We start from the raw sequence: 27,216 nt of genomic DNA on the forward strand, positions 1-27,216 counted from the left end.
GTGTCCGCGCTGAACAACAACAATAACCCAGAACATTTTGTGGCACGAAAAGGTACAGGGTTTTCAGCAAGAAGCTCAGGGACATGCGTCAATAGGAAACTAAGCAGCAGTATGTCCTTGCCCAAACCTTTTACAAGCGCAAATGGTATTATTGAAAGCCAGATTGCGTCAAACGGCTTCGAATACCACCATGAGCAAAAATAATCATGAATGCACAATGAAAAGGACTTCTGGAAGGTCCTTGAGTTAAAAGATAGTTTATAAATACTTCTTAATAAATAACAGAGGTCAACCAGTTCTTGGGTCATCTTCCTATAAAATGTTCAACAAAGGATTGTGTTTCAGGACATTGGGTTCATCCTTATTTGAGCACAGGTTTTTAATTGACAATATGAACCACCACGAAACCACGTCAGCTACTTGCACTAAAGTGTTTTTCAGCAAAGCAGTTGCTCAGAGTCTGGCATTTTATATTGACAGCAGTTAGTAAGGGGAAATGCCTGCTAAAAAAGCCTGTGTATTCCAGCTGAGTTTCTTTTCAACCTGTCCTCGGCTCTTTCACAGTTGGGCATTTCTTGAAATTACTGTTTTCATTACAGCAGCCGTGAGAAATGTACGGTTGGTAGCCAAAACCAGGATGATAGCATAATGGGAGGGAAGCGCTGAAGAAATAAAATTTACAGCAGTTGGTTAAGAGCAACTGTTGAGTGCATTTTGGAAATCATATTTTCTACCTTGCGCCGGGGGGGGGGGGGGGGAGGTGAGTTTAAAATAGCAATTTAGGTAGATACATAGCATTGCAAGACTGAATTCGTGTCCATGGTGTTTCTGGTTTATTTGATCTAACCTGGCATATATTCTGCTTTGCCGGTAGCACTCAGGAAGTTTTGGCCTGTGTGGATTCAGACCTTGAGGGCTTTAAATGTACAGTGGTACCTCTGGTTACGTACTTAATTCGTTCTGGAGGTTTGTTCTTAACCTGAAGCATCACTTTAGCTAATGGGGCCTCCCACCGCCACTGCACAATTTCTGTTCTCATCCTGAAGCAAAGTTCTTAACCTGAGGTACTATTTCTGGGTTAGCGGAGTATGTAACCTGAAGCATATGTAACCTGAAGCGTATGTTACCTGAGGTACCACTGTATAGCAATGTAAAAAGCAAAATCAACCTCCCAGCTCAGGAGGTGAGAAAGCCCCAGCCCCTGTCTTCCACCCGGTCTTCTATTTTCTTACTTGCTTCTTGGCACATTTTGTGCTACATGGAAAGGTAAGTCTATTGACTGTGAAGTCATACAGCATTTGTTTTCTGGATCCTTAGAGCGGCATTCCTCAGACTGCCACTGGCCCATGCTTTCTGGGTGTGAAGAGCAAACTAAAGGTTTCATTTCACTTTTATGTACTGCCTTTCTGTGCTGCGATACACAAGGCGGTTTGCAGCAACAAAATACACAACAAAGACAGTACATCTTATAATAACCTGGTTCAATACAAAAAAAGTCACAATAATACGAAACTTTAAAACAGAACGACATAACAAATAAAGTAATATTCAATTATCTATTGGACTATAATGGTACACAGCAAAATTAACTCTCAGAACATCGGCAAATACTAATTAAACAAGAATTCGCTCTTAACAATTAACAAAAAATAATTACTAAACTATGATCAATAAATATAACTACAAGTAACAATGCATAAAATTCCACAGTACATAAAAAACAATGTAAAAGGATCAAATTGAGAAACAAAGACACACAACTTTAAAAATTACTATTTTTTAAACCCCTGAATTTTTCTTCTCCCTTCCCAGCTGCTTCTACTGTTCTTGAAGTTATGGCCTGGGAGAGGCTAATTGCTCAGCTGGACTTGGCTGAGGGTGGGGGAGCGAGGCTCTCCCCCCCCCCTTATTTGCACTTCCTTGCTGAGGAAGCTGACTTCTGCTGAATTATTTTAGAGTGTTTCTGTAGTCTCTCTTGTACTGTGCTGGATCCCCTATGCATCTCCACAAATGCCAGTCCCCTGGAGTGTGTTAGGCTTCCTTCCCTGGAGACGTACAGTATCAGTAGAGCCTGAAGGCTGAGTGCAGAGGAAAGGCATGGTTTTGAGGGTGGAGGATAGAATTGCATGGAAGAGGGGTGCCTAATAGTGATAAGTGAACTTTCCTAACATTAGCAGAGTTTGGGGCTGGAAACTATGAGTAAAATTGGAGAACGTTTGCAGAGGGGACAGGACATCAGATGTGCACTGAAAGTGCTTTAAATGCATGATGCAGATAAAATCTTAGGAGTGCATAACCATGTCCCACTGCTTCTCTCCTTCACCCCCCCCCCTTGCTACAGATGTGTATCTTGGGAGAGGGGGAGTGGTTAATGGAGGAATCCAGTACCCCACCCCTATCTTCATAGGACCCAACTCCTAGGGGCCAAGGTGCCTTGGCCTTCTCCCAATAAAATATTTGAGGGGACTGGGACTCCCCAAAGTTGATGGGCATTGCCATGTTGCATGCACAATGTCATGTGATCAATTATGTGGGGCAGGGCTTACCTGCCCCCCCATATTTTATTCAAGTTGGCACCCCTGCCTATTTATATCCAAATCATGCCTTCCTCTGTGATTTTTAGATGCAAAGACCCATATTCCTACAACCAGGCCCACCATCTTAACTTTTGCTTGGCCCTTAGTTCTGCCAGTGTGCCAGTGAAATAGGGCTGTGCATTCCTGTTCAAGTGCTTTAATTAAGATTCGCACACACGGCGTAATTTATGCTACTGCTTCATTTCTTCCTCACAGCATGAGTTGGGAAGATTTGTTATATGCAAGCAGCTACTGGATGTATTAGACTTGGAGTAAAAAAAATAATACAAAACTGATAATTACACAGAACCATCTTTTAAAATAAATGTTTAGGAAGTGGTGTGGAATCGAAACCCAAAATTAAAACATGTGAAGCAATTTCATAAATTGCTTTAAGGATGCAAACTTTGCTTCATTAAATGGTGTCTTTAACTAATGCAATGTTGGCCGGATGCCCAGGTTCGATGCTGTTGTGCAACACTGGACTAACTGGAATATTAATGTCAGGAGTCATGACCCTTTTCACTACAAGGTCGTAAAGGCAATTTAAAGGTCTTGCTATCTTTGCTAGGAAGGTTTGTGGGGGGGGTGTTTCCCTTGGTTTTGCATCCTGCCCTAAATAGGACTAATAAATTTCATTTTGGAAGGCATCACTGTAAAATACCACACCAAATAAAGTGAGGTCTAGCTGCTGCAATGCACTCTCAGGCCCCATCTTCACAATACGTTTAAAGCAGATTCATGCCACTTTGAATTGTCATGTCTCCCCTCAAAGGAGAGGGGAGACATGGCAATTTATTAAGGGTGTTGTGAGTTGTTAAGAGACACCCCTGTTATCATGACAGAGCTACAATTCTCAGAGTGGATTAACAATGCTTCTTCTCTCCCAGGGAACTCTGAAAATTGTACATCTGTGCAGGGAATTGTTGTGGGGAGCGGGTGTCTCCTGACAACTCAGCACCCTTAACAAATTACAGTCCCCAGGATTATTTGGGTGAAGTTATGGCTGTTGAAGTGGTATAAAATTGCTTTGATGGAACGTGAAGATGGGGCATGCAACAAAAGGTTACTGTATGGAGTTGTCCTGCTCCAAGTTTTCAGCCAGCCAGTCATTCTGTCTTCAAGGATACTCCATTCCATGGTTTTCTGTTCCTTAGGAAGACCTCTCAATGCGCCTAAGTCTCCCTGTGCATGCTTCAAAGTCCTCAGGAATGCTAGACTCAATAGAATTACCAGTGCTATACTAGGTGCTAGGCAAGGCCGTACGTACACAGCCTGAGGACATCTCACATAGAGCATGTCCCAGAAATAGCATGCGGTCTTCAAGCCAGACCAGCCCTCACCTTTCAAGGTAAGGCATAACATAGCCGGAGGACATTTCAACCTAGAAATAGTATGTCCCATAAATAGCATGCTTCCCCAGGCCACTTCAGGACTCACCTGACATACTGTTTCTGGAATCAGCTTCCACATTTTGAGAAGGGGATCTGCGCAGAGCCTGTGGGGAACCTACAGCCTACAGAACTGCGGGTTCAACACATGGAGTCAGAACCAATATCAGTACCCATCATTCTTGGAATGTAAGAAGCTACCATGGGCTTATCTGGCAGCAGAGGTTGGGTCTAGAAAACTGCTCAGAATTGTAAATTTCCCACAAAGCCACACAGCATCACCCTGCAGGGCAAGGTGCATAATTCAAACCTTGGGCAGCTTCCCAGATACAGGCACTGCTCCCACCTAAGCCTTTTCCCAGGTAGGGGGAGCAGGTCTTGAACTAAAGGTGTGCTTTGCCAGGATGGGTGGACATCCTCAGATGTGCCTCCACTGCTGTCCGAAAAATGCCTGGCTCTGCTTGCTTTGGGGATAGGAGAAAATTTCAATTCATTCCACATTTAAAAACTAAGCTATTTAATCCACACTTTCCAAAACAATGCACGAACCAAAGCACAGCTATCCTTCAAAATTCACATTTTTACAACATCGTCCTCCCACCAAGCGACATGCAGGGAAATGCATAAATTAATGGGGGGGGACACAAAACGACACATCGTATTAGGGATCATTGCTTGGCAAAAATAGTGCATATTACACAAAATTGCATAAAAGGGTATGGGTATTAGAACAAATCAGCGCTAAAATACTCGCAACTTTTCATGAGGGCTTTAAAAAAAAAGGTTGCAGACTGATAATGGAAATTCTGAGGAAGATTGAGGAAAGGAGGAAGTGAAATGGACAGGTTTGCCTACCCCCTACTCACTTCTTGCCCTTTCTTGGAAACTTGTGCCTCCCTTCCAGGCTTCGTATTGTTGAGTTGGAAGGGACCACAAGGGTCATCTAGTCCAACCCCCTGCAATGCAGGAATCTTTTGCCCAACACGGGGCTTGAACTCAAGACCTTGAGCTTAAGAGACTCCTGCTCTGAGCTATCCTGCGCTCATTTTGTGCCCACCCTGGGGTTGGGGGTGAGGGCATTCCCACACAGTGTGTGAACAACTTTTTTCTTGTGCCAGTGGAGATTTGGGACACTTGTCAGACTTCAGTCCCAAATCACTGCCAGTATGCACCCATCAAACATATTTTTATTTTTACCTTGCTCCTGATATAGAATCAAAGCAACAAAACATGCACTTCTTCTGAGTTTACCTTTTCTTTTCTCCCCTGCCTCTCTACCACCAACACCACCTATACCCTGTTGTTCACTTTCTGTCTTCCTTTTGCTCCTTTTCTGTTTTTCTTCTTCCCCAGCACGGAATTTAAGAATTGCAAAATGTTTGTTGCTGGAAGCAACATTCCTTCTTGTCTCCTCCCTCCCCACTATCCACTCACTAGTGAAGGGGAGAAACAAAATAACCTCAAAGGCAGCTTTTTATTTTTAGCCTAGCACACACACAAAATTCTGCACGTCTCTGTTGTATCTTATGATGGGTTTAGCGTCAGCTTACTGAACTCGAGAGATAAGTTAAGCCTTCTGGCATTGAAATTGCTGCTGGGTGAAAGGGGGAAATGCTTAGGATGAAGGATCTCTAATTTTCAAAGCTTGGAAAAGAAATAGAAATGTTTTTGTGTGACGTGTGGAAAAAGTGAATAGAGTACAACAGCATCAGTGATGAAGATGGGACCACTTTACATCGGTAGCTCAATAAATCGCTTATCTTGATACTCTGCATGCAGTGTTGGAGAACCAGAGATGCATGACTGGAAAAACAGCCTCCCAGAAGTCTAGCTCACTATAAGCATTGCTGTTCCAGCTAATATTCTAGACCCCATTCAGATGATCAGGGACTTCCACTATTATTATTGCTACTGCTGTTATTGTTGTTTACCCTCCTCCCTAAGGTCCATGGGAAAGGTGTGTGTGTGTGTGTGTGTGTGTGTAAACCTTTACTTTTGCATAATGAATGTAACGGTTGAAACTTGTAGAGAATTTGTAGAGATTCCGTTGTTCCCGGAACCTTTCCTTGCTTTTGCATCATAAACACAACTGTTTGAGTTACAGCATCTTGTAGAGAATCACAGCCCTTCACCATCTGAGAAAAGAAGCAGGTTTGAAATCTGATGTGGATCTCCTTGATCTCCTAATCTCACAAGGCAAATTTCAATAGGCAGGGGCTCCTTTCACATTAGTGCAATTAACTACAAACATAAGCTGAGGCCTTCTGTGATTTACAGATCAAAAGCCTTCTGCTCAGATCTGATATCAAAAGGTCTATTTAACCTCATGAAGCTCATTGCCCAATTAAATTAAAACCAAGCTTCAGTCTTGCCACTGTGAAAGCCAAGGGGATTGGTTGTAATGAAGTTTCAGGTTGTAGTGGATAGGCAGGCAGAGATAGGTGGGCAGACACACAGACTTCTGTTATAGACAAACAGTCAGATAAAAACTCATTCATCATTAATATTTTGATTCTATTCTTGTGGCTAGATGGCAATAACAGAACTCCATGCTCTGGAGTATGAGGGAGGCAAATTTCTCAGTCTGACTATTAGGATGTAGAACAGGCATGGGGAACCTCAGACTCAGGAGTTGAACATGACTCCATCTAACTCTTTCTATTCCCCAACACCCAACTACACCTTTCACCAGCTCCACACCGTGCCCTCGTCAGGGGCTTTTGCCTGGATGAAATGTGTCCTTTTTTTCTGCCAGAACTCACTGGAACTCAGTTCTGGCACCTCTCAGGTAGGCGCATTGCCATTATGAAAGAACAAAGTTCAGGGTAAGTTCTAGCACCTCTTTTTCCAGAAAATAGCACTGATTGTGATTATCCCTCTTTCTGGCCTGGGTGGTTGGGTGTTTGACGTTGGCATGGAATAGATAGATGATAGATAGATAGATAGATAGATAGATAGATAGATAGATAGATAGATGATAGGTGATAGATAGATAGCCTTACTGTACAAACATGTGCAAAGAGCCACATCTGTTCCTTCCCTCCCTTTTGTCTCTGTCTTAATGCCTACCATGGCAGGTGGCCCTCAGAGGTTTCACCATGAGAAAATATGGCCTTCAAGCTTTAAAAGGTATCCACCCCTGGTGTAGAATAAACCCATCCAGCAACTGTAATAAATTTCAAAAAATTGAATGTCACTGCTACCATATTTACAAGCAAAGGTGAACTATTAGCACTATTAGGTGCTAATTAAGGTGAACTATTATTCCACCTGTTGAGTAGACAAGTGAACCCATGACAGTTGTGATATTTATTTTTTCCTTATTCATGCCCAGCACTGCCTAGGAGCTTTTAAAAATCAAAATATGTAATTTTTAAATGGACTGTGTAATTTGTGAGTTTTCACCTGTTGCACCAAAAATCGGGTGAAGTCACACCAAAGTCACATTTTGGTCTACCATTTTGTTTCAAAATGGCAGCTGATGTCCAAACATCAGGGAAAACAGATGCCTCCACCTTGGAAAACTTTTGTGCTGAGTTTGGTGAAGATACCTTGAGAGGAAGCCAAACTTATAGAGGATAAACAGGCAAACCGACAAACTACTTTCCAAAATACACAGTAGATATGTTTATTTCATTCTGTCCCAAGGAGGCCCCTCTTCCACTGTATCCTCAGAGCAACTCTGTGAGGTGGGTTGGGCTGATTAAGTGATTGGCCAAAGGCTAATGGGATTCATGGCCAAGTGGGGTTTGAATCTGGGTCTTTCCCATGCCTAGTCTGATGCTCTGACCATTACACCATGCTGTCTCTATAGAATTTCATGTCGCCTAATCTTTGTTTGCTGTACCTTGGGTTCCATTTATCATTAAAAATGTAAGATAATAATCTTATTTATTGCACTCTCTCTAACAGCTAATATCCCTTATCTCCATAATGAAAATTAAAAGGTTATTGAAGTACAAAATGCATTTTTATGTTATGAAAGCAGTGATTCCTTCATTGCAGAGTAAAAGAAACAGAACCACCACCACCCCAACCCCACCACCTTCTTGACTAAGCCCTGCTGAAGTCTCAAGAGCATCTATTAAACCCTTTCAGAGAGTACAGCTTTTCTGCGGAAGCTGCTAATTTGACCAGCCAAGGGGTGGATTTATTTTTTCTAAACAATGGTGCAGATGGACATTTGTCCATCATTCTAATGCATGCTCCCAATCTTGCACAGGAAGGGCATCCTCAGGGATGGCAGGGTATAATTCACTTCCTGTATTTAGATTAATTGTAAGCAAGAAAGTTTCCAGTTAAGGCCAGCTGTGCTGGGAGCATTACAGTGCAGTCCTGTATTTTTGCATTGCAGTAAAACCTGGCACATGTCTCTTCTGTAAGCATGTAGAGGTTTGCATCCTCTGTCTGTCTATCTTCTTGCCCACTCTTTAGCCAAAAAGGCTCCCAGAACAGCTTGCAAAAATTTGCAATGCCTACCCTTTGAGCAGGTACAGGGAACCTGCGGCTCTTCAGGTGTTTCTTCAGCTGGCATAGTCAATAGCCAATGGTTTAACAATGAATTCCTCTTCCCAGGGAACTCTGGGGATTACAGCTCTGTGGGGGAAACAGGGCATCCTAACAATTCTCAGCATGCTCAACAAACTATAAGTCTCAGGATTCTTTGGGGAAAAACAAGACTGTTTAAAGTGGTATGATACTGCTTTAAATGTGCAGTGTGGATGGAGCCTTAGAATGCATTCTCAGAAAGGCTGTTTTTGTAGTTAAGGAACAATGCATACCCTCCAAAATTTCTCCAGTGAAAATAGGGATGTCCCATTCCATAACGATAATTTTACTATTTATACCTTGGTTGCCCCAACCACTCTGGGCAACTGTCAACATATATATAAACATAATAAAACATTGGGGGTCAGATAACTTCACACCTTCCAACATTTCCCCAATGAAAATAGGGACATTCTAAGAAAAAGTGGGACATTCCAGGATCAAATCAGAAACTGAGACAGCTTCTCTAAATCAGGGACGTCTCTGGAAAATAAGGACCCTTGGAGGGTCTGACAATGAATGTGTGTTAAGTGACCCTGAGTATACATTCTTGCTTATTTGTTTTATGTGTTAAACTGACTAAGCTTCTGAATATAACAAGTTCCTTGCTGGATCAGACCAAGGTTGGCCTAGACCTGTAGTAGGTGGTTCACCAGAAAATGTCATATAGCCCGGCAGGACACCGTGGTATTATCTCCAGTGGCATATGTGTACTTTTCTCGCTCTTCTTCGTCCTCCGTTATTGATCACATTAATGAATTTCATTTGATTCTGACGAAGATAATATGTCAGTCTATTTTTGGACGACTGGGTTTTGTTCATAAGCTACTGGAATATTAAATTTTGAACAGAATGTAGGCCCATAAATTACGGCTGTAATATGACCTGAAATGTATGTGATTGAATTTTAAGATTTGATAAAGCTGTACTCAGACACAGCAAGAGAAAGAATTTAGTCTCTGGTTTAGTTTTGGGGGAAGAAAGGGAATGATTGTAGCCTTCCTCTGTGCTCTTGTTGAAATGGGTGTGCACATTTGCTGTGCATTGAGCTTGGGAGCTGGACAAAGAACTTGTATTCCCACCTTTTCTTCCATCCCTTTATGCCTTCCCCATCCTTGCTGGCCAACTCACATACAACTTTAGGACTGGATAGGGTACCTATGGTCCTTTAGTTATTGCTCAGTTCTCACCTGTTCTGACCCTGGGCCAGGCCATACTAGCTGGGGCCAAGTTTACAGCAGTCCTCCTCCTTTTTTTGTAGACCCAATAGGAAATTCTAAAAAATAAACTTCTTCATTATTGGACACAGGGAGTGGAGAGAGTTAAACCACCCAAATGGGACACATTTGTCAATGTCTAAAATTAATAACGTGAGAATGGAGAGGCCGATGAGAAGAACATCGTTTAGCCTCTAAATATGAATAAATTATAGGCCAGAGACAGAACTGAGTGATGAGGCTCCTCTCTTCAAAGGCTGTTTTACTGGAATGGTTTTGCTTCCAGTCCACCATCATTTAGAAGAATATCAGGGTGTTTCATTCATATTTTAATAATGTACTATTATAAAAAAGTTACAGTATTCATGGCTGAAGTTTTCATTGCCACCTTTGAAAAGAAACAAGCACATACATACTGAAGTGGACTCTACAGCACAAATGCTGATGCCACAAAAAACATGTAAGACATTTAGGACCCCCAAACTACTGAATAGGGATGTCAGAGAATTCCATCGAAAACAGAAATGGGAGTTGAAATTCCAAAACTGATTATTGGTTTCATATCTGGAATGGAAATCAATCCAACAAATACAATTGGTAATTTGCTACTTTCAGTCTCCAAATGAAGCATAATTGATTACTCTTTCTTTCCATTTGCATGGCATTTTCTCTGCATTGAACTGAATGGGATGGGGCAATGTAGTGACCATGTAGGTTATGTAATTTACATATTTTTTGCAATTAATAACATAAATATTGTTACAGTGAATAATGACACAAATAATGCCATTTTGGGTGGAAGATGAACTCTAGTAGGACAGAAACAGTGCTGCATGTGACAGATAAAGGGCAGAATAGGGAAAGATGTCTTCTTCCTTCCCTACTACTGAATGGGCAGTGAGCATGCTCAGTGGCCATGGAATGGTGGCTGATAGCTGTGGGGGTGGAAGGTGGGAATGGAATGAAGTGGCAGGAATCCTGGAAAGCAGGCTCTCACAATGGAGTATTTTGTTGCAGGGCTCGCTTGGTCGTGCTTCTTTTTTTGTCCTTTTCCTAAAATGAAAGCTTTGCCCTAGAATTTAATATTCGTAGCCAGCTTACACCTTGTCAGCAAGCATTAGTGTAACCGCTCGAGACAGTCAAATCTTTTCCCTTCCTTGGGCAAGGATGTGTTATCGATGTTGTGGAAGCATTTATATCCCTGGTCGGCAACTAGTTTTGCTGGAGACTGCTTGCAGAAAAGGCTTGTGTAGCTATGTTGTTTTCTGGTTTGTTTACATACCGCTTTTTGGCCCCAAGGCCCCAAAGTGTGGAGTAGTGTATTAACACAAAATGAAGATACAACAGAAGTACAGTAAAGGAAAAACCCAGTACCCACTAATCACACTGGATATGCATTTGTGAATTGCATTTGTGATCCCACCACTGACGAGGCTCTCTAGCATTCCACCTCTCTCTTAAAGTTGGGTTAACTCACATCTCTCACACACATGCAATCCTTCCTTAATCCTCGAACCTCTCACCTGTGAGCAAGCCCATTCACAACCAATCACCCACAGAGAATGCTCTCAGCTCTCAGGGGCTGGTTCACTGGTGGTCACCCACCACACCCAACTAATAGGCTCTGCTCCTAGAAATCAAGTAGAGCTGTGGCAAAGTTCATGCTTTTCACAAGCAGGACGACCTGACCAGATCTTCTGGCTCCTCCAAGAGAAGCAAGGTGGACAAGGAATGTTTGATCTGCTGTAAAATACTCTGTTTTGGTTGTTTGCACACACTCTATGCATTCATGAATTGCATTCATCCTTTCACCATAGATGCAGCTTGGAGAAAAACCAGGTTGATTTACATATCATCACCACCCAGCTGCTTCTACCTCTCACCAAGGAGTAAGCTCATCCACAATCACACACCGCTCGTGCACCAAGGCCACACACATCCCCCTCCTCTCTGCGTACTGCTGCCTAGAGCCCTTTGCCAACTCCACTGCTCATTCACATCTCTCATTTATGCCAAACTGCCAGATAACACTGCTTGGGTGGATGAATGTGGTCCATTGTAAGGGGCTGTCCAGTTGCTGACCCCTAATTTATGTGGAGCTCAGGATTTTATTTACAGTTACAGGTGCCACATAATACTCATTCCACAGTTCTAAGGGATTGATCTTTTAGTTTGGCAGACTTTGGTACTGCCTGCCTATTGATATCAGCCAGATGCTTGCTTAAAACATTTTTGTTTAGACAAGCCTACCCAAACATGTAGAAGTTGCATGAGTTTTATTCCTGTTTAGCTATTGTTGATTTCAGTCATCTTTTGAATGTTTTAAATTCCTGTTTTTATTGGTAATTTCACTGTTTTATTTCATGTTTTTGTTACACTTTTCTAACAACCATGTGGTCACTGCATTTTGTTAAATAAAAGGAAAAATATTGTCCATGTTACCCTCCCATCAACAGTCAGCATTCTCTAGCCATTAAACAAACCTAGTTCTCATTGGGCTGTTGTTTTTTGAGGAAGGTAAGGGATTCTTCCTTTGTGTTTTGTTTCCAAAGATTTTGTGTATTTCTGCAAATCTCAGGGTTCCCTCAAAGTTGGTTAACATCTCTTTTTTGTGCATGGGGTTGTACTTCTTTGGTTACACAAGCAACTATCAGAAATAGCAGCCTGCTGGGCAGAAAGGAGGGGTAGGGTGGGCACACCCACATTTTGCTGCAATCTTGCCCATCACTGACTTTGGCTCTACCCATAGTCAGCATGCACCTTTGACAGATTACCTAAAAAGTGTGTGCTGCCAATAGAAATCATTTGGCCCACCCTTGCGGTTCAACATCAAAACATGGTCTTTGCAGCATTTCTGCAATGATGCCAGCTTTATTTTGATTGCACTATTTTAATTATGCTTATATTTCTATGCACTGCACTGACTTCCCGCAACCATTTATACCATAGTCTGGCGCCAGAGTTGAAGCAATAGATTTCTCCACAGGAGGTTGTTGCGAGTGTTGTTGTATACAAGCAGAATTAAAAAGCATGTATATCAAAGGTGTCAGCTCCCAAGCAAAGATTACCCATGTCCTTTGATCCCTAGACAGTTTTTGAATCACACAGGCAGCACACCTCAGGGAGGCGGTTGGGAGGAGAGAGAGAGAAGGAGAGTGTGTTTGTGTGACCTTGGTGGATTTTGTGTTGATTCACATGCAAAATGATCAAGAGTCCCGGCTTGAACTCGGAAACCCTATTGAATGTTAAGCTAGAAGATAATGACATGACCTGTAACGTTTGTGTGATAACACGCTGCTGATGAGAAACATATTCCAGACACATTTCTGCTCTGCAAAGGAGACTGGACATTTGCCTCTGTCCTCTTAGATGTATTAGAGACATGACAAGAGGAATAATTAAGAAAAATGGAGGCTGGTACAGCCACAGCAGAATCGCTCCCAGGAGAAATCCTTCAACCCTTCCAAGGTAAAGCAGCAAAGTTGGAAGATTAATGATGCTGGTCAGCACCTAGCTCTAATAGATAGAGTACCACAAATTCTTACATGGAGCACCCATAGTATTGAACAAGCATCTTTCTTGATGATGATGGGTTGCAGTGCCTGTCAGGAATATTCAAATCATTCCTGGCTGCATGAATTGCTGTGTGTGTGTGTGTGTGTGTGTGTGTGTGTGTGTGTGTGTGTGTGTAAGAGAGAGGTTAGCGATAGTTAGCTATTCAAAATTGTTTTGAATGATAAAAGCGTAAATGGGTGCAGACCTCATATTGAAAATGGCAACATTCAGAAAGCAGTGGGAGAATATTTCAAACACTCTATCACTGACCTAAATGAACTTCAAAAGGAGAATTCGCTACAGAATTGGCCAGTTGGGATGTATCACTTAAATTTGGTTCTATTCATTTAGGACTAGATAAACACCAAGGTTTTGTATTAGCACTATGGGTATGAAAATTAGGACAGCAAAGCTGAGTAGATTGTGCTGGTGAATAAGAAGCCAGGGTTGCCCCCACCCCACCCCCCATCAAATAAGGCAAAAATCCATTCTCTCATAACATTAGAAAGCATTTCCTTGACACATTTTCTTCCCAGGAAGCCAATGGATTTTAAAGCAGAGGTTAGCTTTGAAAGTTTCAACATGTCAGGAGTCTCATAGGCAGCAAATTGATGTGAGTGAAATTGAACAAGTGATCGTTCAGACCGTAGTTTCAGAGAACAAGATGAGAAAAAGCTGTTGATTCATTTGTTAGGCAAGCAGAAGGGGGGCAAGTGGCAGGTTAAACTGATCGCACAACAATCTGAGTAATGAATACAATGTGAATCATTTTTGTGTATTTTCTGTAGAACATGGATGGGGAAACTGTGGCCCTCCAAATGTTGTTCAGCTACAGGATCCCCATCCGTGCTGTATGTCGGGCCTAGGCTGGAAGCCTCCAGTTGGTGCAAAATGTGGTGGCTAATTCGTGGGGTCATACTACCAGCATATAGCTCCAGTTCCTAACCAATTGCAATGGTTGCCCATGTGCTTCTGGGCCAAGTTCAGACCTCTTGATTTAATTTGCATGTCCCTTGATAATATGGGTCCCGGAATTCGAATAATAGAATCACAGGATTGTAGAGTTAAAAGTCCTGCAATGCAGGACTTTCAACTAGGTGGCCTTCCAACCTCTGCTTAAAAACTTCCAAGGAAAGAGAGTCCACCACCTTGAGTCTGTTCCACCATTGAACAGCTCTCACTGAACTGCAGGTGGCATCTTCTTAGGGAAGTATCTTTGAGCCCTGGACTGACTCCGTCTGCCAGGCTGGCCATTGGATCCTCTTGGACAGGAACTCCCTGTTCTAGTTGAGCCTTGCTTGAGCAACAAGGTCTTCTTGAGCTCTGGTGTGTGCCTGTATTCTTGATTAGCCTTCAGTGCTGACTAGGGGTGAAGGAGAAATTAAAGTAAGTCCAAAAGCCACATCTGGCCAAATCATGGGAGTGCAACCCCATCCAGAGAACTCCCAGACATAAGAACTTGGGGTGCATAATACCTCTGTCTTTCCAGAATTCAGCTTCCCTTTTTTAAAAAAAGAAAGAAATCCATATATTGCTTTTTCTTTTTTGGGGGGGGTGAAACATTGCTGAGTATATTATCTGAACCAGATAGGGTTTCTCTCCCCACCACTTTCCTTTTCTTTTCACAGTGAAATTGCTATGAGGCAGCAGCGGATAATCCTATTTGATCAGATTGCAATGTCTGACTGTCAGAGTTTCATGGAAATCCCTTCTCATCGTTACAAAAGTAATCTGATCTAATATGCGTGCATTTACAATCACACAGTTATCTTTGAGATTGAGAAGAAAATGCAGAGTGCTGGTTAAATTTTCTCCCTGGTTTCCCAGGGATCCAGAATGGTTTGCAAAGCCTGCTGCCGAGCTGCCTCTTTCGCCCTTTCTGCTTTAAACTGCTAATCTCGCAGGGGTGTCATCACTGGAAGGTGGGGGGGGGACTCTCAGAAGCAAGCACCCCTTCTTCATTACTCAATCACCTCTGCCCCAATTTCCCCTCACTCAAGGCTCTGAAATTTACCTTGTGGGGGCATTCAACACAAGGATTTCCACTTGCACCACTGGACCCCCTCCCTCCCCAAAGTCTGCACACATCATGCACTCTCCCCAGATCTGCTCCAGAGGGTTGGGCAAGGCCCTAGAAGTTCCTAGTCTTTTGGATGTATTTCCTGGGCCCCTGATAACCGCTCAAGCATGCTCTGATCCCTGCCTCAACCTTTGATTCTCCTCCCTTCCAACTCCCAGACCACAAGGCTGGGAGAGGGGTAAAGGTGCAAAGTCCAGTGTGCGCAGAAACACTCACTTGGCGGTCTGAAGGCCTTCACACCAGATGTCTCTTAAAGCAGGTGTGTCTGCTTGGGAGGAGGGAGATGTCCCAGAAGACTCAGCTGTAAACAATGACCCAGCAGATGACTAGGGAGTTGAGGAGGAGGTCAGGGAGTGGGGAGCCACTGGCTCTTGGGCCGATCTTGGCCCACCATGGGGTCCAATTCCACTTTCCCCAAACAGACCCACTTGCCGGTCAGCTACCATCACTTTATGATGAGTGGAGTAAGTTCGATTCAATTTTGCATTGGCTATATCCACAGAAGCAGGATTTTAACCTCCCACTCATCACAGGGTGGCCCACCAGGCAAAATGTTCCACATCTGTTCCTGCTCAAAGTTATAGTCCAAACTGAAACCATAGTTTGGGTCCTAAATTGTGGTTTTCACAATCTGGTTTTGCAAGATGCACTGTATTGAGATTAAATGTCTGGACTAAAGAATGCAACCTGTTACTCAGCCAGGAACAGCACATGGGATGAGACCTTCAAAGCTGCTTGAATCCAGAGAGGTGCTCTTACTAATTATCTTATATGCATCTATTTTCACCCTCAGCTTGCTAAACACTTTAGCAGAGGCTGTTCGTTTTGTATAGACATTTTGACTGTCTCTCCGGCAGATGCCTCCAAATTAAAACAGCTCGTGAATTGCAAATTAATGGCTGCAATACATGAAGTGCTCTGTGTCGTCAGCCCATTAATATGATATCAGGAGGTAATGTCAAAAAATGATTATAATTAAGGGCCTTGGTGTAGAAATCTTGAAGGACGGTGGTGCTTGCCATTCCTTTGGATTCAGCAGCACTACTTGAGTGATGAAGTACTCCTCAAGCTAAGTGGGGTTTACTGTGTCAACCCTTCATTAATTAAATATCAATTTCATAGATTTTGTTAAATAACATATTAGTAATCAGGCTAAATTGATATTTATCACCACTACAACATAGCTTCCATTGCAGAGTAATTAAATCTGATGACCAGTATCAGATGTGTACCCCCCTTCCTTTTAACTTTTGTGTGTGCTAAAAAAAGAGGTGAAATATTTAAAAATGTCAGTCATAAACAAACACAAACCTGTTGGTTTCAAGGTGCAAATTTGAGATCCTCTTCATTTCAAGTCCACCACTACCACCACCTGGAGTCCATTTCACAGTCAAACAGCTCTTGCTATCAGAAACATTCTTCCTAACATTCAGTCAGAATCTCCCATCTTGTGATTTGAATCCATTAGCTCTAGTCCTACCCTCCAGAGCAGCAGAAAACAAGCTTGTGCTCCATCTTCCCTTCAGATATTTGAAAACAGCTATCATATCACCTCTCAATCTTCTCTTCCCCAGGTTAAACACACACAGTGGCTCCCTCAACCACTCCTCATAAGGCTTGTTTTACCAAACCCTGTTGTTTTCAAGACACAGTGTTGAAACCCAAATACAGCCCCATTAGAGGTGTACGAGGTTGCCTTGCGTATAACCTATGGTGTCTTGTGTTAGGATCGCACAAAGGTGGAAAGCATTGGGAAATTTCACATGGATAGAGAGCATTGTTCTATGTGGTATAAATATGGATTTATGTAAGAAAGAAATGTTACAACTTGGAGTGCTCTTCATCAAGATGTCCTACTCCATCATTCCCCCTCCTGGCTGCAGTAGAGGCAGCATGGGGGGTGTGCCAAGAAGGTGGCAGATCCAGTCTCCATGGAGCACAGCCTAGCCATTGAAGTTATTAAAGTTGTTGAATCTCTGGTGCCTAGCATTAACCCATTGTACCTGCAAACTGATCCCACCCTGAACTAAAAATTGAATAACAATTTGAACGAGTGTATGTTGACTCAGAACAAGACAAGCTTCTTGCCCAGAGCTGTTGTGCTACCAAAAAGAAAGAAAGACTTTGGTTAACCCCTATGATACAAGCTATTTTTAAGAAGAGCTTGTTTGAGCAGGGCAGACATTTGTGGTGCAATCATCTTTTATCTCTTTAGTTTCACTTCTTGGAGTGTCCCAGTGAGGAGTCTCTGCAGACTCTTTTGTTCAGCAGCCGGAATCATTTCTAGTTTTCAAAAAGAAAAAGGTAGTGGAATTGAAATTGTGGTCTTCACAATCCATGATATCCTAACCACCTAACCTCTTGTGAAATGGGGGCTTGGTACTTCCACATGATCAAGCCTAAGAGTTGGTGATTGTGTAGAAGAGCAAGGAAGAATAGGGAAATGGGAAGAATACAACTAATGAAATGTTTAAAACAAAGTTAAATCTAGCCTTTTAAAATTTGTGTGTGTGTGTGTGTGTGTGTGTGTGTTCTCAATCCCCAAAGGATTCAGATCCCAGTTTTGTATTTATTGGCTGTAGCTGTGATCACCCTTTTTTATACATTCATAAATCTTTGCATAAACCTAATAAATAAGGAAAACTGGAGAACATTTGTGGCAAGTCCAGTGGCATATTCTGTTTCTAGCATGGCTATGAGTAATGGCTATGCAAATGTTTCGTGAATGGTGCTATTGAAATGGCGAATGGAGCAACTGATGTGTGGTTGAATTGTGAGTTAAGTAAACTTTCAAAATAATAATTATCTTTAAATATAAAAGCATTCCTGGATGTTAATATTCGGGGAGCTTTTAATTCATTGCAGTTTATTTATGCTTTTGTATTTTTGCAAATTGTATGTCATTGTATCTGGAGAGGGGTGTGTGTGCATGTGTGTTTGTGTGCACCTACTGAGAAGATCCATTAAAAAGCAACTGTACCAAAAGGAATTACCATGAAAATGAGAAATATTTAGAAAGGGGGCCAAATTTTGTCCTCGCTCAGGGTGCCATATTACCAAAGTCTGCCCCTGACTTTCTGCATTCTGAGCATGTGCTCTGTTGCTGACTGCCGAGCGGCATGAAATAAAAAAGGGAATGTGATGTTGATGTTTACATGATTTTACATTCAGGCAATAAACATATCTAATATACTTTGTGGCGGGGGGAAGCTTGCTTACAATCTGTTTTGCTTGCCGCTCTTAAACGGAACCCACATGAATATTTGAAACCCTGCCTTTCCTCAGCAAGCTCAAAGTGGTTAACCATTTGTCTCATGCTACAGGGGCACTAAACTTCTACTTGCTAGTGGTGTAGTAGCACACTTTGAGGGCCAGGGGCCTTGGCAGTCCTGCAGCAAAGAACCCAAGGAGAGTACTGATCCATTATTATTTTATATATACACACATGTACACATCAAAGAGCAGTGGTACATAGAACAATACTCAAGTTTCTTAGAATCTGCATAACTTCGATTCTATACATCATTTCCTGGTTACAGAGGTAACCAAACACACTGAGCTTTTAACAAAAGATACTCAGCCAGCAGAAATGCAGCTTTTAGCTTTTAGCTGGGAATGCCAGCAATCTTGTGAAATAGTCACTATTTAAACTGCGAGTATGAAGGAGGAACTCCATGGGGTGGGGGGGAGGAAAGATGTATTGACCCTCTGCTTGATTATTTCCCTCCTTCTCTGCCTTACTGTACACTGGTTTTTCTCATTGCAAAATTGAAAGCCTCAATTAGCACTTTGTTCACTTGCCAGAGCAAGGAGGGTCCATAAGCTATCTGGTGCTCCAGCAGATGGCAACCCAGAGCTGAGCTCCCCCTCCACTGTATTACTGCAGGGAAGACATCAGAAGTTCCCTTGCATAATTCCAGAAATATTTCTAGGATTGTGCACAATGCTTCTCAGCCATATGCCCCACTCAACATTAACTAACTGCAACAGCTATTAGACACAAGAATCTTACGATATCGAAAACATATCTTGGGGCGGGGGAACAAAGCGCCTTACCATTCACTGTTGTGACTGCTAACGGCTGACTTGCAAAAGTCCCAGGGTGCAGTTTTAAAATGGTTCACACATTTCCCCAGTGTTTGCAAATAGACAAATGGTATGACAATTTTTAGAGCATGTCTGCCTGGGCTTTCAAGCTGTTTGACTGGCTTCAAAATCTACATCATTTTCCTGCATGCTTAACTTTGAAAGGGGCAGGGGGAAACATTTTCCTAATTTGAAAAACAAACACTCCACACTTTTTACATTGTCTGTGGACACCTAACATGTTCTACAAATTGTTTTCTTCCCAGAAGACTCTCCCTGAGTCTGCTTACCTGTTCCAAAGTTGGCTACTCTCACTTCCTCTAGCAAGGAAGACTGGTGCATGGAAGCAGTCACATATGGCCGATACAGATGCAAACTTGCGCCAGAGTATACATACAAATTCACATTGCAGTGTTCATTCAGGCCACATGGTTGGGTGAATTCCTTGAGTCGATGGGGACACACATCCACATCTAGGGTTCTGTGAATGTTCACTACTCAGTTTTTTAGCCTTCTCCTAATTAGTCCCTTTCCTATAGCAATGAGAATGATCCTGAACATTCCGTGATGCCAAAAGCATCTCAGGTAGTGTCTGGACAAGATCAGAGACGGACAACCAGCTGGCAGACAAAAGCCAGTTTTAGGGCCAAAATAGACAAGATGTGTGTGTGTGTGTATAATTAATAATAATAATAGGAGGGACTGTGGGAAGAAGAGGACCAGATTCATAGTCATAGAGTTGGAAGGGACCACAAGGGTCATCTAGTCAGACCCCCTGCTATGCAGGAATCTTTTGCACTGAAATTAAGAATCTCTTTTAGACCAAAATTGTGATACTGGGGAGGTTAATCCTTCTCCATAGTACCATTTCCCTGACAAGAAATGCTCCCCAACCTCTAGAGATATAATCTGCCATTATATACACACATATACCTATATGTGTATCTACTAAAAATTGTAATATACCTATATGTGTATCTACTAAAAATTGTAAGAGAGCCTGTGTACAGATCGCCTTAGCTTGACCTTTTGCTGAATTTATTGAAAATTACCTATACCAGATTAAAAACAAAAATGAAACGGCCCCAAAAGCATTTCTGGTTTTTCTATGTTACGCGGTCAGTATTTCATTTTTCGTGTAAAATCATTGTTCAGAGTGGGTGCAACTTTTCAGCTTCCTTCCTGTTAGAACAGCCATGGTGGTGGTTTGGGGTTTGTTCTGCTTCCTTGTTTTCTTGGAGATAATGTAACTTTGATCATATTCGGGAACTCTTTCATTCTTCTCAGTTAACCCGAAATGCTAAACGTCACTCTCTTCTTCTTCTTTTCTCCTCTTCCTTTCTGCAGAGAGCAGGAGAGGCAGTCGGTGGTGATTCTGAAAGGTAACTATTCTTTGCCTTCTTACTAATCAAACTGTAATTAGAGAGTTGCTGCCCTAACTGAGCTTCGAAAATAATAAATTAATAATAATAAATTTTATTTATATCCCAGGTGCTTGTTATTTTCAGTTCCTTGCAAACCTTGCACTTTGTAAAAGGTAGCCCTGCATAGTTTGTCAAATAGCATGTAGCCAATAATGAACAGCATTAAAAAAACCTCTCTGAACTGGGCCATTAAAGATTACATGAGAAAGAGATGGACGCTGGAGATTGACCATTTTTAGTCATCTTCACTTTTTTTGGTAATTTAATTTTAAAACAAATATATAATGGATTTTTAACAGGGAGCAAATATTTATTTATTCTGATCTTTGCATCACACCTGACATTTTTAAAAATTAAAAAATACGGTTTTATCAAATGCTAGTCTATGCAAAATAGTCTCATTGAAAATAATGGACATGACTTACATAGCTCCATTAATTTCAGTGGGTTTGCCCTGAGTGTAACTTAGTCCCTTCATGTTTTCAAAGATGTTTACAACAAGGGATGTGCCAGCTACATGTTTGAACAATTTTTTCTTTCCTTGTTTTAACGTCCAGTGACGAACCATTTGCTTCCTCCCCTCCCCCCACCTCTTTCTGACTATTTTTGCTTGCTTTTAACTAGATCTGCAACTGGTCATGATGTAAATGCATTTAAGGTTTTAAAAGTATTTCACAAACAGACCTAGGGGCTGTTTCCCTTGAGTTGCTGTGGTGGCCACTGGACTCTTAGGCTTCAAAGCAGAGTTTGACATATTCAGGGAGGTTAAGGCTATCAACAGCTACTAGTCATAATGGTTGTGTATTGCCTCCAGCATCAGAAGCAGTCTATCTCTGAATACTGGTTGCTGGGAAACACAAGCACTTAGGATCCTGGTGGGCCACTGGGAGCACAGAATGTGCCATTGGTCAGAACCAGTAAGGGTTTTCTTATGTTCTTATGGGAGGCTGGCCACTTCCCATAAGTCCTTTTTTAATAAAATTTGGATCGGGGGTTATTTATTTTTTACTACTCTTGAGAGACAAGAAAGCCTGTGCTCCAGTATTATTTTGGCACTAATCCTGGGCTAGTATCCAGAATCTTTTAATTGAGGGAGAGAAGGGGCAAAATCTCATACACGACATGGAAACGGAAAAAAGCTTCATTGTTAAAGGGCGATGCTTAGTATTCATTTTGTGCACCTCTTCGAAGTACTTTATGTATATAATCTTAATAAACATTACAAAAGCCGTGTAAAGTAAGTCCATAGATGCCAGAAGTGGTGGGGGAGAGAACTAAAGACTAAAGAAGGAAGAGGTCTCTTATGCTCAAATTCTGCTTGCCAGGGTCCAGTCTGGCACTGTGAAAATAAGATGCTGGACTGGATGGGCCATTGGCCTGATCCAGCAGGCTCTTCTTACATCCTTATGTTCTTATGTTAAGATTGACTCATGTCATCAAAGTATACATAATGGAGCTGATATTTGGCTCATGGATGTCTACCTAATAACCTGTAACTTAAAATGAATGAAACAGGTCAAGGGGCTTTTATAGAAGTGTAGAGTTAGCTAGTTCAGGGGTATCCAGCATTTATTGGGCAGCTGCCAAGGCCCACAGCTTGGTGTGTACATAGAAGGTGTATGTGTCTTCACTGATTTTATTTATTTCTTATTCTATTTGTATCCCACCTTTTCACTCCAAAGAGTTCAAAGTGGCTTACATGGTTCTTCCCCTCCCAGTTTAAGCCTCACAATAACCCTGTGAAGAAAGTTAAACTGGGAGTTGGTGATCATCCAGTGAGCTTTATGATCAAGTGCGGGGTTTGAACCCTGGTCTCCCAGGTCCTAGACCAACACTCTAACCACTATGCCACACTGGCTTGCCTTATGCTTCTGGGTCGTGGCACAGATTTGGTCCAGCAGGAGAAGGGAAGCAAATGGACTGAAATGACAGTGGTGAAGAGGTGGGTTTACCTAGGGAGGAGAGCCCATAAAGGCATCTTGGCCAAGCTACACACTGACACACACCTCTGCAGCAGGAATGGGGAATGCTTAGCGCAGGTGCTGCCTGCAGCTGAATTTGAAATGGCGTCTGTTCCCTCTTTTCAGCAGAGAGCAGCTGAGAGGGAGAAGGGTTTTGATGCTATGCAAAGTGTCTAATGGCATCTGCTTCTGCAAGAGGAACTGGTAGAAGAAGTTCAAAGCAGAGGGTAAAATGTCCTGGTGGAGGTCAACTCGTTTGCTTGCAGAACGTTCCCCTTACATGTTGCAATTGCGTGTGCGTAATTTTTGGGATGCAGTTGCATTTGGCATTTGGGTCTTTAAACTGCAAGGCGGGGCTTGCTGTTCAGCTGTGGATTAACATTATTTGCATTCTTGGAGCATTGAGTTCCTTTTGTCTATGCACATTTAGAATAGAGAAATGATTTTGGAAGGCTTTTAAAATAACAACAACAACAATGTGGAAGTTGTGTAGAGTGGAATTGCAAAGAAACAAGTACATGTCTCTATTTCCATGAGAATAACATTGTGCCTGTGTGGGTAAAGAGCATGCTATTGTGTGTGCATCTCGTCCCACCTGCTGATACAATGCAGCCCTCCACAGCTTTCCACAAGCATGCTGCAGCCAGAAGAAGATTTCCCACACCTGCTGTGTGCAACCTCCACTCAGTTGCACCATGCCTTTGAATACCAGTACCTGGGAGCAATTGTAGGAAGAAGGCTACTTCCTTCAACCAGCAGGTGGGCTTTCCAAAAGGAGTTCAGCAAGATTCTGGCCTAGATGAACCTATGGTCACATCCAGTACTGCTCTTCATAGGTTCTTTGTTATTTCATTCTCAGGTGCTCTAAATTCCTGTTTTATATCTGTTGTAAAAGTACCCTCGTCATCCTGAATGTGCCCAAGGAGGCTAAGTCTCAACAAATTCAACAGAGGTTAAGCATTTACCCACATCTGCATCCAACAAGAGCTGGGGGGGGCATGTTTCTTCCCCCCTGTACCCCTGCAAGTGATTTCATCTGTAGCCCACGTTCTGCCTTTACAAAATGTGTACAATGAAATTGGGGGTCGATACATTTCAGCTGTTTGCCTGCCCTTCAGAGAGCTTTGCCTTGCCTCTTCTTTTGAACGGGTGGCGTAGTCAATCATAGGCCCATTAAGGCAGAAAGAAAAACATTTGGTATTGAACACTCTGGGCATTATGTTACTTCTTGCGTTCAATGTCAAAAGTTGAAAACCCCAAGTATAGGCAGAGAGGGATCGTTTTATCAGGCCACGTTTCATCGTTACAACTCTCGTCAGATATTCTTAGCGGAATGTTAGTTCTGTAAGGGAATAGGCGAGCTTCTAAGCACAAATATAGCATTAAAATAAACCCCCAAGTAATCTTCCAGAAAAATAAAAGGAAACACCTCTGAAGTTTTATGTCCAAAATAATGGATGGTGTGCAATGTGGAAGTGGCAAGAAATATATATTAGCAGATCCACACCATACATTTAAAGAAAATTCAATGCACATTTAAAGCATGTGACTCCCTCCACCATCCTGGGAACTGTAGTTTTCCTCCCACAGCTACAGTTCCCAGCACTCTTATCAAACTTCAGTTCCCAGGATTCTTTGGGAGAATTCATATGCTTTAAATGTGCATTGAAACTGTGATGTGCATGTGCCCTAAGAATAATTCCAAAATCCATCGTTGGGTAATCCCTTTTAGTACAAAGGGCTTCCAGAGGTCATTGCATTACAACTCCTATAATCCCTGACGATTGACCATGCTGGATGGGGCTGATGGGAGTTGGAGTCCAGCAACATCTTGAGGGCCACAGGTTTCCCACCTCTGATTTATTAGAACTAGCAAACATTTCACAAAACAACTTTTCAAGATTGGGGAAGAACTGTAGCTTAGTGGTATTCCCTTTTCATGCAGAAGGTCTCAGTTTTGGCCCCTGGTGTCTCCAGGCAGCATTGGGATATTAGTAGTAGTAGTAGTAGTAGTAGTATACCACCCTATACCCACAGGTCTCAGGGCAGTTTACAACATAAGAGCACAATATGAAAACACAAAATACATAAAAAACCACAACCCAATAACAACCCCCCCAAAGTAAAGAGAAACATGGCAGTTTTTAAATTAGCAAAGATAATAATAATAATAATAATAATAATAATAATAATAATAATAATAATTCATATTGTTTCACGCCACCCCAATCTTCAAGCACTTAAAGATTCCAGGCGCTTACCCAGGGTTTCTGTTTCCTTTTGAAAATGAGGCACATATATCTTCATGATACATGGTTTGTTTACAGGATTCACCACAAGACCCAAAAGGGTCTTCTTTCTTCCATAGCTTTGGATTCAAACAGAAGTCCGCCATTGCTCTGCCTCTCTGCCTTTCAAGCTTGGAGCTTTTGCATCTAGGTCACATCACACCCTTGCCTTCCTAAACTCAGGCTTTATCTGTTGAGGGAGGGGACCCTCAGCCATTTGCTGTCTCACATGAGCCCCTCTTAATGGCCCATCAGCCAAGAGGCTAGCTTGGCTTGATTAGCTTTTAAAACTCTGGCACCCACAAACTCACAGCAATACATATATGGACAAAAGTTCCAAAGAGTTCACATATAAACCTGGTCACTTATTTATTCAGTAATCTGGTGGACACATTTAAGATGGTTCACACCCAGACACTAATGGAATCCAATGGATTTCTGAATGCACATGGGGAGTTTCCAGTAGAAAGTGCAGGTGGCCCTGCTGAAACCTTTGCCATCCTGGGGAAGAGCAGGGCACATCAGGCTTTTGACACGGTTGTCTCTCTGAGCTCCCTCTCGGCCACTGTGGAGCTGGATGATGATGAGAGCACAAGTGGGAAAACGTGAAGCACAAGTAAACAACATGCCTACTCTGTGGTGTTGAGGTGGCAAAGAAGGGCCATTTCTCTGCCTCCATCGCATCCTCAGGTGTCCAGTGCAGCTTTTCATATTGTCTGTGAACTGTTAACATCTCCTCCAGGAAATGGCATTTTAGACCTTTTGGAAGCCCACCGTAAGTTATTTGCAGGAATCTGAGTGCCACAACCACACTTACTTGATTCTATAAAATTTCACCACAGCACACAGTGAGATGAGTAATGTAAGCTTTTTGTCAGAACCGCAGTGGAATGGAAACAGCACTGCATGAGCAAATATGCAGCAGGGCAGAAATCTATGCCTCCATGCATTCCTGTGTCCTATGAAGCATCTCCAATAAAAACACATATAAAACAATTTCATATGTAAGAACAACGTCAAATCCAATACAAATATACAGAATTAGAGTTATGCACCCACTTCAACTCAGCCCCAAATTGGGCTAATTCAGGCAGTTCCAGGTTTGAGGTGGCCCCAGATCACCAGAAGTCAGGTTGGAACACCTGGAGCAACCTGGAGCTGAAAAAAGGCAGGGTGGTTGGGCATTAGGGGAGGGTGAGAAGCAGAGGCAAGCGTGCATTCTAATTAGAAAGCAACTCCCTTTAACTCTCTGGGACTTCATTTCATGTATGCATGCACAGTGGCGCTCTCAGGGTAGCATGGATAGGGTGGTGTGGCTTACCTGGCTTTGCAGCTCCACATATCACTATCAGGGGAGGGGAGGGGAGGGGCAGCTGGGAACTCTGTGGTGTGTCAGTGCAGTGATGGAGCCAAGCTGCACTCCTGACACTGTACCTGCATCATGCAGAGCTTCCTATGACCTCTCCATCCTTCCTCTCAGTAACCAGAAGTGATGTTGGGAAGCCTGGGCCTCTGCCTCTCAGAGAGATAGAGAAAAAGAGATATAGATATACCGTATTGGCCTGAATATAAGCTGCATCTGCAAATAAGCCACACCTTTAAAATTCGGGGTGGGGGGACTACAATACCTGGATATAAGCCGCTCCCTTAAAATTCTGCATAAATGGAGTCACCAACGTCATCCATGGAAAGAGATGGGGCGGGGGGCAAAGCTGTGATTCTGCTTCCGAAAGCTGGGAGCCTCCCTCTTGAATTCCTGGCCAGGCTTTCAGGCTCCTGCTCCGCCCATGAGGAAGACAGAGGGAGGAAGGTATCCGGGTTTGTGAGGTTGTGGGAACTCGTGTCCTAAAAGAACCTGCAGAGGCACGGAAGGAGGATTGAGAGGAGATCCCATCTTTCCGCTGCTGCCCCCGCCCTGTAATTAAAACTGAAATGGTTGGTGTGTGAAAGCCAATTTTTGTAAGGTCACGAATTTAAGCCGCACTTTAACTTTTCACGGTTGGAATTTGGGGGCAAAGAGTGGCTTATATTCAGGCCAATACGGTAACACCAGAGCGGTTTACAACAATTGCACATAAAACCATGTAATA

At 42.5% G+C, this 27,216-nt stretch overlaps 1 protein-coding gene across 3 annotated transcripts in view; it reads left to right on the forward strand.

Moving 5' to 3' along the window:
* LOC309361962 (connector enhancer of kinase suppressor of ras 2-like) overlaps nucleotides 1-27,216 on the forward strand; it is a 318,598-nt gene that overhangs the window by 232,281 nt on the left and 59,101 nt on the right. For all 3 annotated transcript variants that reach the window (XM_081897332.1, XM_081897331.1, XM_081897330.1), the window contains exon 14: nucleotides 20,801-20,835. In XM_081897332.1, coding sequence (XP_081753458.1) covers nucleotides 20,801-20,835 — 35 coding nt within the window. The remainder of the gene's footprint in view (nucleotides 1-20,800; nucleotides 20,836-27,216) is intronic.

This window comes from Podarcis melisellensis (assembly GCF_964234715.1).
Source record: "Podarcis melisellensis genome assembly, chromosome: Z".
NCBI classification, from domain to species: Eukaryota; Metazoa; Chordata; class Lepidosauria; order Squamata; family Lacertidae; genus Podarcis; species Podarcis melisellensis.